At 39.3% G+C, this 13,707-nt stretch overlaps 1 protein-coding gene across 1 annotated transcript in view; it reads left to right on the top strand.

The window, feature by feature from the left end:
* The first annotated feature begins 454 nt into the window (after positions 1–454).
* Positions 455–13,707, top strand: part of GABRA2 (gamma-aminobutyric acid type A receptor subunit alpha2) — a 65,699-nt gene continuing 52,446 nt past the window's right edge. The window contains exons 1-3 of the mRNA XM_066185690.1: positions 455–490; positions 1,588–1,676; positions 4,219–4,334. Coding sequence (XP_066041787.1) covers positions 1,606–1,676; positions 4,219–4,334 — 187 coding nt within the window. The 5' untranslated portion in view covers positions 455–490; positions 1,588–1,605. The remainder of the gene's footprint in view (positions 491–1,587; positions 1,677–4,218; positions 4,335–13,707) is intronic.

The raw sequence follows: 13,707 nt of genomic DNA, 5'->3' as shown, positions 1-13,707 counted from the left end.
CTAAATATAAATTCTTATCTTTAATTATCAAGCCTGTCCTGTTTTACTTGTGCTGGAAAACCTGAAATCAATGGGAATGAATCCCAGCAGCGCTCCAATTACTACCAGAGAAGGATTGCATATACGAAAGGAGGGCAACCTGCTTTAAAAGACAATGCAACAGAAAGTAATGCAATTTGAGGAGGAAAAAAAGAAAAAAAATACAAGCGAGGTTTGCTTCCTTGTCTGCCTGCATCCTGAGCTCGCGTTAAATGATAGACTTTTCTTCTCTCTGCATTCCAATTAGACTGTGCCAATGGGCAAGCGGGGAAGGGAATGTTAATGAGGCAGCCGGGGAGCGGGGTGGGAGCCGGGGCTGGCGGCTTCTCGCTCCCGCCGCAGTCCGGGGCAGCGCGGCGGGGCTGCTGGGGCTGTGCCCCGGCAAACGCACGCTGGACCGGAGGCGACCGACAGGCTGAGGAGGGAGGGCTACGGAAAACGTGTTCTGCCGGTCTGGGGAGCGCTTTTCGCCCCGTTACTCGTTCGTGCACCGGCGACGCTGCCGCGCCCGCCCGCTCCGGGCTCCGAGGCCGCGGAAGCCGCCGCGGGCCGGTGCCGGTGCCGCCGCGGGCGGGGACCCCGCGCCCTCCGTGCCCCGCGCCGGCCTGGGCGCGGCGGGCGCGGCCCCGTGACGGCCCCGGCGCGCCCCGCGGGGCAGCCCCGCGCCCCGGCACGCGCAGGCACGCGCGCGCGCGCCCGCCGCTCGGGATGCGCTCGGTCCCGGCCCCGCTCGCCGCCGCCGCCCCGCGTTCCCCGCCGCCGCCGCCTGCCCCGCTCGCCGGCGGCACCCGCCTCCCCTCCCTCCTTCCCTCCCCTCCCTCTCCCCCTCCCTCCCCGCCTCGCCGCCCGCCCGCTGCTCCCAGGTAGGGTCCCCGGGGGTCCCCAGCTGCCGCGGACAGCGCAGGGCGGGCGGCGTCGTCCCCCGCGGGCGCGGGCAGCGCCTGCCCGTGTCGGGGGCTCTGCTGCGCTCCGCAACTTGTCGCCCTGCGGGGGCTGCCGCCGCCGCCCCGCGCCCCCCTCCGTCCCCCCGGCGGCGGCCGCCGCTGCTTGGCCGAGCAGCTGTCAAACGTGCTGGGCGCTCGGCGGCGACGGGGGGCGGCTCGCCCGCGGTCCCCGCACCGAGCCCTGGCGAATGGCATGACTCTGCCTCCCGCCCGCCCCCCCGCCCCCCCGGCTGCGGTGTGCCGTAGTGAGGCGAGGGGTGGTTAAACCCCCATCCTCCCATACATACGCTTTTTTTTTTTTTTTTTTTTTTTTTTTTTTTTTTTGTTCCTTTTCGTCTCGGGGCTTTCACATCACGGAACAGGAAAGCATCTGATGCGCCGGCTCACATGCCGCTTCTGATCATACGTTGCCTCCTTGCACAGAGCAGGATCTTTGGGAAAGATGGAGATACAATAAGTTGCTAGTACTGAAAAGTGCTGCGGAAATCCAGTGGTTTCCTTTCTCCAGTGAAGTGACATATTTTCCTCGGGTTAAGTTGAAAGCACTGCTTGGCGGAGACTGACTGTAGCTGAGAGTGGGTTTGTGTTTTTCTTGCACCGTTAGGTTTTCCAAAGAGCAGCGATGAAGAGGAAGCTGACACTCTCCGAGATGCAGTTGGTTCTTCTCGTTTTATTGGTGTGGCTACCAACAAGGTGAGTACATTTAGTTTTGTCGTTCAGTGCGAACATGTATGTTACAACCTGCTTGTAGCATACAAGGGTAAGCTTGTGTGAGAGGTTATAAAAGTATAGTATGTGGCAACGTAATAAAAAAATCTTTCGTAGCTGTTTGAATGCTGTATTACATAGTTTCGAGAGCAAATGCGTTAGAATGTAGTTTAGGGACCAGAAAAGCATGATCTCTTGCCCTTAAATGGTTTCTGAATTGATTCTTTATTTCACCATTAAAATAACAATTTCTTTAAATGCCTTTCTGGATCTTAAAGATTTGAGTTACTGTAACACTGTGATTCTGTACCATACAAAATGGAGAAACAGATTATCATGAAGTCACGCTGCAAATCACTGTCTTTAAAACAATGCTCATATATTTATTAATATGGGCATGCCTTTTTTTTTCTTGATTTTTTTTTTTTTTTTGTCAAACATAATAGAATTCAAAATGATGCTTAAGCTTTAAACCTCTAGGTGGAGATAGCATACAACTTCACAATCACATATCATAAAACAATAGCATCATTTATTGATCAACTTTTCTTATGTTGTTTAAAGTTCTCGATTTCTAAAGTGATAGCACAAGAGGAAGTAATTTTTATTACGCTATACTTTTGTGTTGTTCACAGGCCCTAAACATGTAATTAATTGTAGTTTGTAACTTTAATTTACTTGCTTTAGTTCTGGCTGCAGTAGCTCTTGTCCTAATATGGTAAAGATTGTATGCTATGTAATGCAAGTTTCCTATGATTTAACAAGTCTCCAATATTTTTGTTTGTTTCCCAGCGAACAAAATATTTTCTGAAACTATGTTTTCTGTTTCACTTTATACCTAACTATGGTGCAGTATTAGTTGAGTCACAGTGGGCCAGATCCTGCAAACCCTACTCAAGTGAGTAATCTTACTGACGTCAAAGGGACTATATGCGTTATTAAAGACTTTACGCCTGACTAAAGTTTGAGGATTTGACCCTAATTTGGTGTTATTGTATTGATCTAATTTTTTTGTGGACTCTTGAGTTGAAAAACTGTTGTATCTCAATAAGAATTAAAAATGGCAGAGATGTACTCTGGCAGTCCATGAGTACAATGATATATTTTACAAACCAAAAAGGAGCCATCCAGTAATTGCAACTAAGAAAAAACTGACACATGAGTAAAATCACACATGACATTTTCATGGTTTAGGTTGATTCTGTGGTTTATGTGATGGAAAGCACAGACTGCAATGATTTACATTTAAATTCTTCTTTATGCTATTGAACTGGGGGCCAACATACAGGCTTATCTTTAATCATATTATAGCTTACTTCAGAGAAAATATCACCCAAATCTACTTTTGGTTTGGAGGAGGAGGAGGAGGAGGAAAACATGCTTGCTATTATGGCATTCAGAATGCCGTCATTTCAAGATGATTAATACTCAAACATTTGGGGTTAAAAATTTTGGTAGCCGGAAAAGGTGTGAATGGTAATGTGTATAGCATATGATGCTTTACTTCCTTGGTAATAATATACTGGTTTTAAGTAGATAAGACCGATAAGCTCATGTATTTCACATGCATGTTGCTTAAAATTGTTGGCACGGTAACATTTGCATGGGTAAGGCTTTCTTCATGTCAGGGTTTCCCTGGAACAAATCCTTTTGGTCTGGGTGCCCAGGTTCCGGAGGACTATGGAGTGCCACAGCTGGCTGGGCAGCGGGTTCATATTCCAGCCCCTAGTGTGTTCCACAGAGGTTTGATCCATAAAGACTGTAATGTCTCTTTCTTTATTCGGGAAGTTTGAAACAATTGGTGATCTACAGATTCTTCTTGACACTTCATTTATGATTCCTTTTTCCATCCAACTTTAATAAGGTTTCTCTGCATCTAATGACATATCAGATAGTGCTTTTTGTGAAAAAATTGCATTTTAGAAAGATGAAGGCTGTCCACAGCTATCCTGCAGCTTGCTAGTCACCATTGGTGTTCCCTCCCACCAACTGCTGGCGTCAGAGGACTCCCTGAGCATGATCGCTGGAGTTTTCCCTCATGTTAGTTCTTCTGGTCATGTACATTACATGACCATTGGGTGGAGGCAAATCCACAGAATTTATCCAGAGATAGAGCATACCTAAGTGAGGACAGATAAGACAGAGTTGGAGGGAGATGGGTTTGTGCGTGGGATCCTGGGTTATCGGTCCAGGAGTGACATGCCACTAAAGCCTGGAAAGCTCTTCTAGGGTTTTGCACCAGCACAGCCTCCACTGACGGTTTTAGTGGAGCTTGAAGTAGCACTCACAGTAATGCAAAGATGCTTACAAGTAAAGGCTGCTGTAAAAAGATTCCTGGATATTTTAAATAGTATGCTGTTGACTCTTATATGTCTGAACTTGTTATATGTAAATTGTGTATTTGTATACTGTTAAATATATCTTTCCTGTTATAATGCAGCAAGTAAAGGCCAGCCTGAAAAAAATGCATGTTGAGTGTATGTTAAAACATACTTAGCACCTTCTAAAATGTAAAATATCCATTTAGATCAGTGCTGGCTGACTCCCTGGAAGATGAAGCTAAGAATAACATCACCATCTTTACAAGAATTCTAGACAGACTTCTGGATGGTTATGATAATCGCCTCAGACCTGGATTAGGAGGTAATAAAACCAATTAAAGATTGATTTTATAAAATCAATTTTAATGTTCAGATTTTATGCAGTGATATTCTTCCTTCGGGTTTTTTTTTTTCCCTAACAACTGGTATGTATCTTGATAAATTATTTATAACTACATTCACCCAGATGAATCATTTGAAGTTTGAGAAAGATAACATCTATGAATGGAAAGAAGGCACTTTCACACATTTATCTTAAGTAAAAAGAAAAAAAATCCCGTGTTTTAACATAGTAAAACAGAATGCGAACAAAAATAACATCTAAAGCTGTTATTCCAGTCAGGGAATTTTGATTGAACAAGGAATGCAGGCTAAATTCCCTGCAATGCGATAGGTGTATATTTTCAGAAATCTGCACAAGTGTTTCGTGTGATGTGTATAAATTCCATATTTTAGATTCATTCCTTGGCCCAGTAAATTCAGTGAAAATGTTGTGATTTTGACTTCTTTGTAATTAGGTTGTCACTGGTAATATGCATTTAGTTTCTGGGCACCTTACATTTAGTTGGGCATTTGGAAAAAAAAATACAAAAAACCAGAGAATATTGGAGGACAGAGGTCACTGCACTCTTGAGCCATGACTGTCTGTTATTTTTCAAAGTGTCAGTTCACATTTTGATTTTAAAGCTGCATGCCATCCTGTGTCAGTATGTGTTATATAGGCAAGAAATTTAAATAATTTTTATGGTGTTGAAATTATTACTGTGTAGAGAAAAATCTCTATGACATAGGGAGGGGCTGAATATCTTAGTTTTGGCAGTATTTTATCTACTATTGTTATTTATCTCTATTTATACTATCTAACATTGACATGTGTGGTTCAAATATACACTTCTGCTATTATTATTCGTAACAGTTTTTGTAATTGTAATTCTCAACCTGGAAACTGTTTCAGCTTGGTGAAACTAATTCTAGTACAAAATCCTTGGGAGCCATTCCTGTTCCTGTTGATTTCAGGAAAGATCAGGCCCAAAGCTAGAGGCATACTCCAACTTCCATGGAAATTACAATAACAACTCTGATCAAATTAGGCATTACTTAAAGCTCAGAGTTTTTATCCAATACCATTCAATCCTGACCTGTGGCTCTGTTGCTGTTCTGGTCCTGGAGAATTGTGGCTTGCATCTGACACAGCAGAAAGTGGGAGCTGATGCTGACTAAAACAGCTTTCTCGTTATACATTACTTTTAACCTAGGATGTCTTTTCATTTCCATTTCTGGCCTCTGTACAGTGGAGGCTTGTGAAATATTTTGTATTCAAAGACTTTTTAATTTGGATGACACATGGAACCTATAGCACTGTTGATGCGAGAATTTATATAGTTATGTTTTACAAGGAGTTTTGATTTCTTTGCAAAATACTCAAATTTAAGAACTTGGGCATAGTATGAACATACAATGACTTGCAGAAGCATTTCATATCACCAAGCTCATATTGAATTGACAGGGCTTTTAAAATCATGCATTTTATTAGAAAAAATTTCAAAGTTTTCTTGCTTACAAGGAATAAGCCATTTAATGAGAACAATCTGCAGTTCCTTCACATATCAAGTTTTGTTGTTTTTAATATTGAAATTATATTGTTGAGAACATAAAATAAAGAAAAGATCTTATGGCTTTTTCTTTTGTATTTTTCATTACATTTGCTTCAAAATAACTTCCCTTGTTTTCTTTATGAAGACTCATAGATAATTAAAACATACTCTGAGAGCAAAAAAATTAAAGAATTAACATCTGTTTGATATTGGTATACATGGCAATCAACCCATGCAGAATATGTGTGAAATGAAACTGTGTCATGCATATTAAACCATGGTGATTCATGACACATTAATCTTAATCTTCAAAAATTCTTCAGTTGTGGATGGATGGATTCTTACAGTTCAAAAGAATGCTTGTAAATGGCAGCTGTGAAATTTCATGATACAAAACATACCAAACAAGGCTTTTGTGCATAGTGCTTAGTAATTCTGTAGTTTCATATTTCAGGAATTTTCTAGCATTTATTCCTTTTTCTATATTGATCTGTAGTCTGAAAGATGTGGAAATAATTAGCCTTCTTTTCTTTAGCACTGCGTGCCTACTAAACCCTGGGAATTTCTAGGTGTTTTTGCAAGAGATTGCTTCATTCTGACCATGCCACACATCATTAATGTAAGATACCTAGTCTCAGTTATGTTTCACTTCCATTTATTTGTATCTGAAATAGCTCATTTGAAACCAGTAGAATGTTTACTGTGGCATAGCAGTTTGCATTATCATGCACATATCACTATTGTGACAGGGATCACAATCTGGCCTAATGTGTTACAACAGAAATAGTCCAGGGTCTGAGATGAATTCTTCTAAAGTCATCTGAAAGCAAGAGCTATTCAGCAGCCCACTTTCACTTGCTGTGAAAGACATTTCCAGAGATGTCATATGGTAGAAATCCAGCTCATTGTAAAAAATTGCCCCTTTAGTAATGAAATGTTTTGGGTTAATACTGGCTTTTTATCTGGTTATTGACAAACAAAAGGGAAATGTATATGCTTCTTGAAAGACTGTCTATTAAATTCAGCTAAGTAAACATCTGGTTAGGATGCAGTTCTTGAATTAAGGAATAGATTTGTAATTCATTTTACTGGGAGACTTTGTGTGAGCAATGACAGTATGTAACTTGATGCTTTAGTGTTGCACTTCAAAACTGTTTACTATTTTCTAGAGACTGTTGAGGAAGATTTACTGGTGGTACACTGCTGTCAGATAAACAGGTTTTGGCTGTTGGCTATTGGCTATCCTACCAGCTGGGATCCTTGAGTGATGTATGAACCCTACAATGATGAAATAACCTGCAAAATGGGTGTTGGCAGGGAGAAGATCTGCACCATCCCCTGAAGCCAGAGACATCCCTTATGACTTAGATATATACCATAGCCTACTGTATTGATATGGATGAGCATGGGTTTATTCAAGGGGAGATAATCTTTTCTCTGTGCTCATTTTATGCTAAGCACAGGATTGCAGCTGGAACACTCTTGACTGCACTTCCAGCTCTGAAATGAACTATGTTGCCCAAACATTCCATGCCATTTCTGTTTAGTCATCAAAATAAATTACAAGTTTGACTTCAAAACAAATTTCCTGTATCATTAGCATTAATTTGTATATAGCCATGCAAATGGCAAGTCATACAGACCTTAATTGGTTATGACTTTCTACAAATCTTGAAGGTATTTTCTTCTTTTTATTTGCTGTAATGTTTGCCAGACACTTAGAGTAACATTTTTTCATAAACGCTTTGCTTTTTTTTAGCATATAGGAAAGGAAATCTATACATTAATGGGCACTAAAACTAAGCAAGGAACCAAAATATCTGTAAGTGATTGAATTACCTGTCTGCTTTCTTCTGCCCCATGATCAGATATGATCATGCTGGATACTTCAGTATCCTGACCATCTCCATAAGTTATTCAGCCTTCTCTACTTTCTCACATCTGAAATTGGCCTTTCCAACAGCTATGGAACTTCTGTATTTTCTAGTCTCCAAAACTTATAAAACATAATTGAATAGAAAACCTCTATGTTTTCTTTTTCTCCAAAATGTTGGAGAAAAAAAAAATCCAGGAAAATAAAAGGGAAGTTACAAGGAGAGAGGACTGGACTTCATAGCCTAAAATTTCAAGAGCCATATCGACGTTGAAAAGATCTATGGAAATGTCAGGATCCTTCTGCAAACTGTGGTCAGTCTCACCCGCTTAAGGAATGGAATTCTTATTGTAACCAAAGAGTTGAATGCTGGTTGTTAAAAAAAAAAGAAAGATAAGACAGTAGGTAGGTGAAAATTACATGCACTGTGATTCCATTTTGAAGGAACCATCTCTGCTTTCACATGTTCTGATGGTGTAGAATATCAGACTTGGTGATTAAAAATTGTGTGATGCACTCACCAGTATGAGCACAAGGTAAATTCATTTTTTCACAGATTAACTTTGTCTCCTGCCCAGATCAGGAGAGCTGTAGCATATATATATGTGTGTGTGTGTTTATCAAAGAGTTGGAGATTTTCAGTTGCCAGGAAACACGGCCATGGTCATATGCTGATAATCTGAAATATGTTGAATTTAGGGCACTGTATTTATACATCGCTATGATTCAGAGTTTTTAATGAGCTTTAGAGGAGTTTGTAGCTCTGGAAGTCCCTAGCTGGCGGACCCTGGTTTGGCTAGTCCCCTAGCCAAACCTAGTGGTCTCTGTCAGCCCCAAACATGCTTAATGCAAATTCAGAGTATCATAAAGAAAGATTCTTTGACTTTTTTTTTTTTTTTCTGCAGAACACTACTAGAAGGCTTTCTCTACTGTTTTTAAGGGAAAAAAGTGCAGTTCCCCATCTCAGTTCTGTTTGCCTCCTTAGCCTTTCTTTGCTCCATGTCCATCTTTAGGAAATGGTAATATCTCTCTGCTGGTGCTATTACAGAGCAATTCAGGGCAGCACTTGTGTCTCCTAAAACCTCACTATCTTTGTAGCTATGCTGGGACACAAAGGAGTCAACTACTGTATGCTCCTCTTTTGGGCATACCTGGAAGGGCCATGTGGAATCTGGCCATAATAGTGCTTTCAGAGGAGTCAGCGAGAAACTCAGGTTAATTTATGTTAGAGCTGTGGATAATGTATACTGGCAAAAAGCATTCCTTGTAAAAAATGGAAAAGCAATAGAGGGGAGGATATGAAAATCTCATTAATGACTTATCCAGGGCATGCAGACAGTGCTAAAATCCAAGCACAGAACTAACTCAGAAGCTATAAGGATTCCAGGGAATGTTCCATTAGGAAAGTGGAAGGATAAAAAGTCCACAGAAACCTCTTTGATACTAAAGAACAACCAGAAAAATTGTCTGGTATAGGACAGAGGATGAATAGCTAGACAGAGGTTATTTGGTTATTTGTTTATGGAAAGTCTGGGAATGAATCAACAGCGAAGACGTAAAAATAAAATTAATGCTACAACTGTGCAGGGTAGTGCAACTGGGGAAAGTGTTGCACGATGCAAAGCAAAAAATCACAGAACCACCAAATAAGCTGAGTTGGAAGGGACCCACAAGGATCATTGAGCTCAACTCCCAGGCCTGCACAGCACCATCCCAAAGAGTCAAATCCTCTGCCTCAGATGAGTTAACAGAAATGTAGACAATTTACAGCAGTTATATATGCCTATAGAGGAGCTAGTCTGGGAGGCTCTCCCAGTTCACTGAACATGTGTATTTAGTACTTTCTTTTTCCCCTCTCCTGGCAAAGCATCAGCATTTGCTTCTAATGCTAGAATTACTGCTGACGACACCAAGGCTGAGTTAGAGCTTTGCTCACTTCTGTCTCATCTGCAAGGAAGCTGTGAAAGCACATACTGCAGATTTCTGTGTAGCTCATTGGTGCTCATTGTAAATCAGACTGATGGGGTGGTACATTTTTCAGCCAGATTTGATGGACAAAGACATCAAAACCATCACCTTTTCTCTGTGATGCAGTTATTCTGAGTTATTTAGGAAATGATTGAGAAGGAGTGGTCTTGCAGATATCCAAGGTATTCTATTGTTGACTGCTTTCCACTAAGGCCTTTTATCATGTTAAATCTTGCAATGATTTTTTTTTTCTATCTGAAATATACAACTACTTCTCATTCAGGCGGACTAGTTTAAATATCTGAGTACCAAAGGAATGCAATATCATAGTTCCAAAGTTTTTATTACCCTTGTGTAATGATACAATTTTCATAAAGCCACCTGAATTGGAAATATAATTATTATTTAAATAATCTAATTCTAAAATATTTTCAGAAATATTTAAGTGCATTAGAAATTCATTCAGGATAACTTTGGGGATTTTAATGGATTTCATGGATTTTAACCAAGCAAAATGTGAATTAAAAATGTAGTAATTAATGGATATGTTGCTTACAATGAAAACATTATTAGTCAATATGTAAAAATGGAAGGATTTTTTGATACAAAATTAATAGTATTCTATTTACACTAAATGGTGTACTTATAAAGAGTGTCAGGAAAATCCTTTAATGCTTATTGCTGTGATGCATTCATGGAGTACTCTGTTTTGTATATTCTTTTTAAAGGAGACATACAGAAAATTACATTTCAAATATTTTCTTAAATAAGATATACCAAAAAAAGAGTGCTAATGAAGAATGTAAGAAGGAAGCTATAGAGATCTCTTATTCAGTTATATAATCACCTAAAGATATTGGGAAAATTTTGGTGAAGAGCTATTAAACCAGTTTATAATAAAGCATTGATGGTCTTTGACATTTTGGGTTTAGATGTATAGGATGCAGACCATATTCGGAATACACTGCCCTTCACAAAGGTGAAAAAATGGACCTTAAGAATATGTTTGATTTAAGGAAAAATGGCAATTATATCATACTGTGATATGACTAGCATCACTATTTAATGCTGTTGATTTCTGCTTGTGTGACAACAACCAATATTTAAGCAAATAGTCATGCATAACTTTTAAGACAATTAATTGGCAAGTTTTGACATTTTACGTTCAATGAAAACCAAAAACTTGGGATTAAATGGACATGGATAACTCCTTCAGCATTTTTTGTGAAGAAAAGGCTGGGGTTATTGTAACCTTTGTTCTTGAGCCCTCTAATGGCAAATACACATTTAAATATATTTTCTGTATTTTAGCACCCATAAAGAAGAAACTGCCACGAGACATTCATTCTGTATAGCACAATAGGCTTCTACTACATTCAAGGCCAGATTGTGTAGAAGCAATCAGTGTAAGAATACTGTCTTTATGAGGTATAATCTATAAGGATCAAAGAAAAAGAAGAAGAATTATTTCCTTCCCCTCCTTAACTTTACTAGGCAAAATAATATGCTGATGATTTTCAACAGTTGCAGAGATAATGGCTGCTCAGAGTTGTGGTGGAGTTTCCATCTTTGTGGAGATCCTCACAAATTGACAGAATATGACCTGGACAACTTGCTGTGTCTTCAGAGATTGCTGTGCTTTGGACCTTGCAAAGGTTCTTTTTAGACTCAGTTGTTCTAAGGTTCTTTAACAGACAGCCAGCAAGACATTGAAATAATGGCTGCAGCTTTCTATCTTACTTGGAAAAGGTGAAAAAAAAAATTAGTGTGCTAGATCTTGAGGATATAGCTGAAGGAAAAAGTCTGTGTAAATGAAAGGTTTAAACTGCTTCAGAACAGCAGGATGCACAGTGTTGTACAACTCTAGAGCTTATTTATTATTCATAAAGACCCCACTGAAAATTTTAAGATTTTTGGCAGACAGGATCTGCAAAAATGAAGAGGAAATACCCTTGTTTATGGTCTTTGCCACATTTTTCCTTTTATCACCTTATACTGAAGCCCTGAAAAGGATTAAATATGTGAAAAGACAGTATTTTAAAGGATAGTCACTGTATTTCATTGAATTCTTCTCTGTTTACTTCAGCAGTGTACAGGGAACTGAAAAGCTGCAAAACATTGTGTGTCCTAGAGATCAACGCCTCCTTAGGAAACACCCAGGAACCTCTAATCACTACCCTTCTGCAGTGCCCTGAGACACCTTCCAAAGTTCCTCCTGTTTTATTTGTCTGTTTTTATATCACCTTTTTCTTTTCTAAATACCTATCTGTTTTGTCCATTATTATAAAAAATGCCCAGCTGTTTTCTTGACCAAAATTAGATTAATTTATTTAAATCCATCTAAATATAGTGTTACCCAAGTCCAGGCAAGACATGCCCTGTGGAGGCAGCTGTGTACTTTTTTTTTTGTGACTGGAAACCCAGCCTTGCCTTACCCTCCTCCCAGGTGCAGCTGCTGATATCCAGATGCCTGAAAGATTTTTTATCCAATGAGACTGGATGGAGGAGGTTGAAATGATGTCAAGGCAGACTCCTAGGTAGGTAGAAAGTGAAGATTATCCTTTACCCAGAGACTGCGTGGCCTTCCTTTTGTGCCAGCACAGTTCTCGGGTGTTGTTGACTGGTCTGAGACAGATCTGTTGCTTCTGGAAGTACTCCTGAATACATATTCCTGCTTCTGTTTTCTTGCAATGCTACCATTTTGTGACCATCTTTAGGGATAACCTTTTCAATGCACAATCTAGTGCATCCAATTTTTAGAATTAATAGTGTGGAGAAAGAGAGGTATTTCATCAGAAAGGATCGTGCAGAAGGACATTGTAATTGTCTGTTTATTAAAACAGCACATGCATTTTTTTTTACAGTATTTTGGTCTGTTTTAATTGTCAGTATTAGTGGCTCCAATTAATATCTAAAAGTAGCTTCTAAATGCTCCAAATAACATATATGAAGCAAAAAAAGAGCTGCTTATCAACAACCTAGCATTAGGGTAATACAAGCCAAGGTGAAAATCCACTATGAGCAAGAAGCATGGGAAAGGGAAGGAGGGCAGAAAAGAAGAGATGACGAGGGAAGGAGGGAGATAAAATTGTTATACTAACCATTGACCAGTTTTAAACAGATTTAAACAGCTGTATGAAAGTTTTTTCAAATATCCTTTGGAAACTTGAAAGTAGAAGAGATAAGAAATTTTATTGTTATGGTATATATATGCATTTAAATTTCTGATATTAGTGTTGTTCAACAATGAGTCATCTATCTCAAGAAACAGCTATAGAGGATGTGGTGCTGTAGTATTCACCAAACTGCTAAATTAAAGCATCAGCAGAAGAATTTGAATTAATACTGTAAAAAGTCTAATACATTTTAATTATAAGAATCAAAGCACTTTATTATCCCAAGATTAATTTTTAAGCACATTTTTATATCTGTTTTTTCCATGGTAATGCTCTAGTGAAATTAATCACAAACTAAAGGAAATTTTGTTTACCACTGCTACTCTATTAATAGTTTGCTTTATCATGCAGAGTATTTCACCACTAGTTTGTGAAAATGGTGTGTAAATCAGGAAAGTATGATTCTGCTAACCTTCCAGAAGTAGTGTTGCTATTTGGGAACCATTTATGTGATTACTGTGTAGCACGTGGCTCCTGATTTACATTCCTTAATTCCTTGCCATATGTTGAGGGCTATTTAATAATTAGAGCATTTAATGCTATGAAAGCAATGTAAATCAATTCCCCTCTTACCTGGGATTATTGTGCACGTCCGAGGACATTAAACACTTTAGTGAAGTTGTGCAGCTGCAGAGATTTGATCTAGTCTGACCAAATTGCATTCATTTTCTAATGTATATACATACATATTTGGTCCTCCCCATGCGTTTTTTTTTGTTCAACCAGTAGAGATCACACGCCCTTTTCTGCAATTTGTTTGGGAAAACCTGGGTGTCCCATGTTTCATCTGCTTAATCTGTGTTT

Source organism: Chamaea fasciata, unplaced genomic scaffold, assembly GCF_029207755.1.
Source record: "Chamaea fasciata isolate MVZ Bird 193981 ecotype frontalis unplaced genomic scaffold, bChaFas1.0.hap1 SCAF_6, whole genome shotgun sequence".
Taxonomy (NCBI): domain Eukaryota; kingdom Metazoa; phylum Chordata; class Aves; order Passeriformes; family Sylviidae; genus Chamaea; species Chamaea fasciata.
The sequence above is the reverse complement of the archived record's forward strand: the minus strand, read 5'-3'. Positions and strand labels throughout refer to the sequence as shown.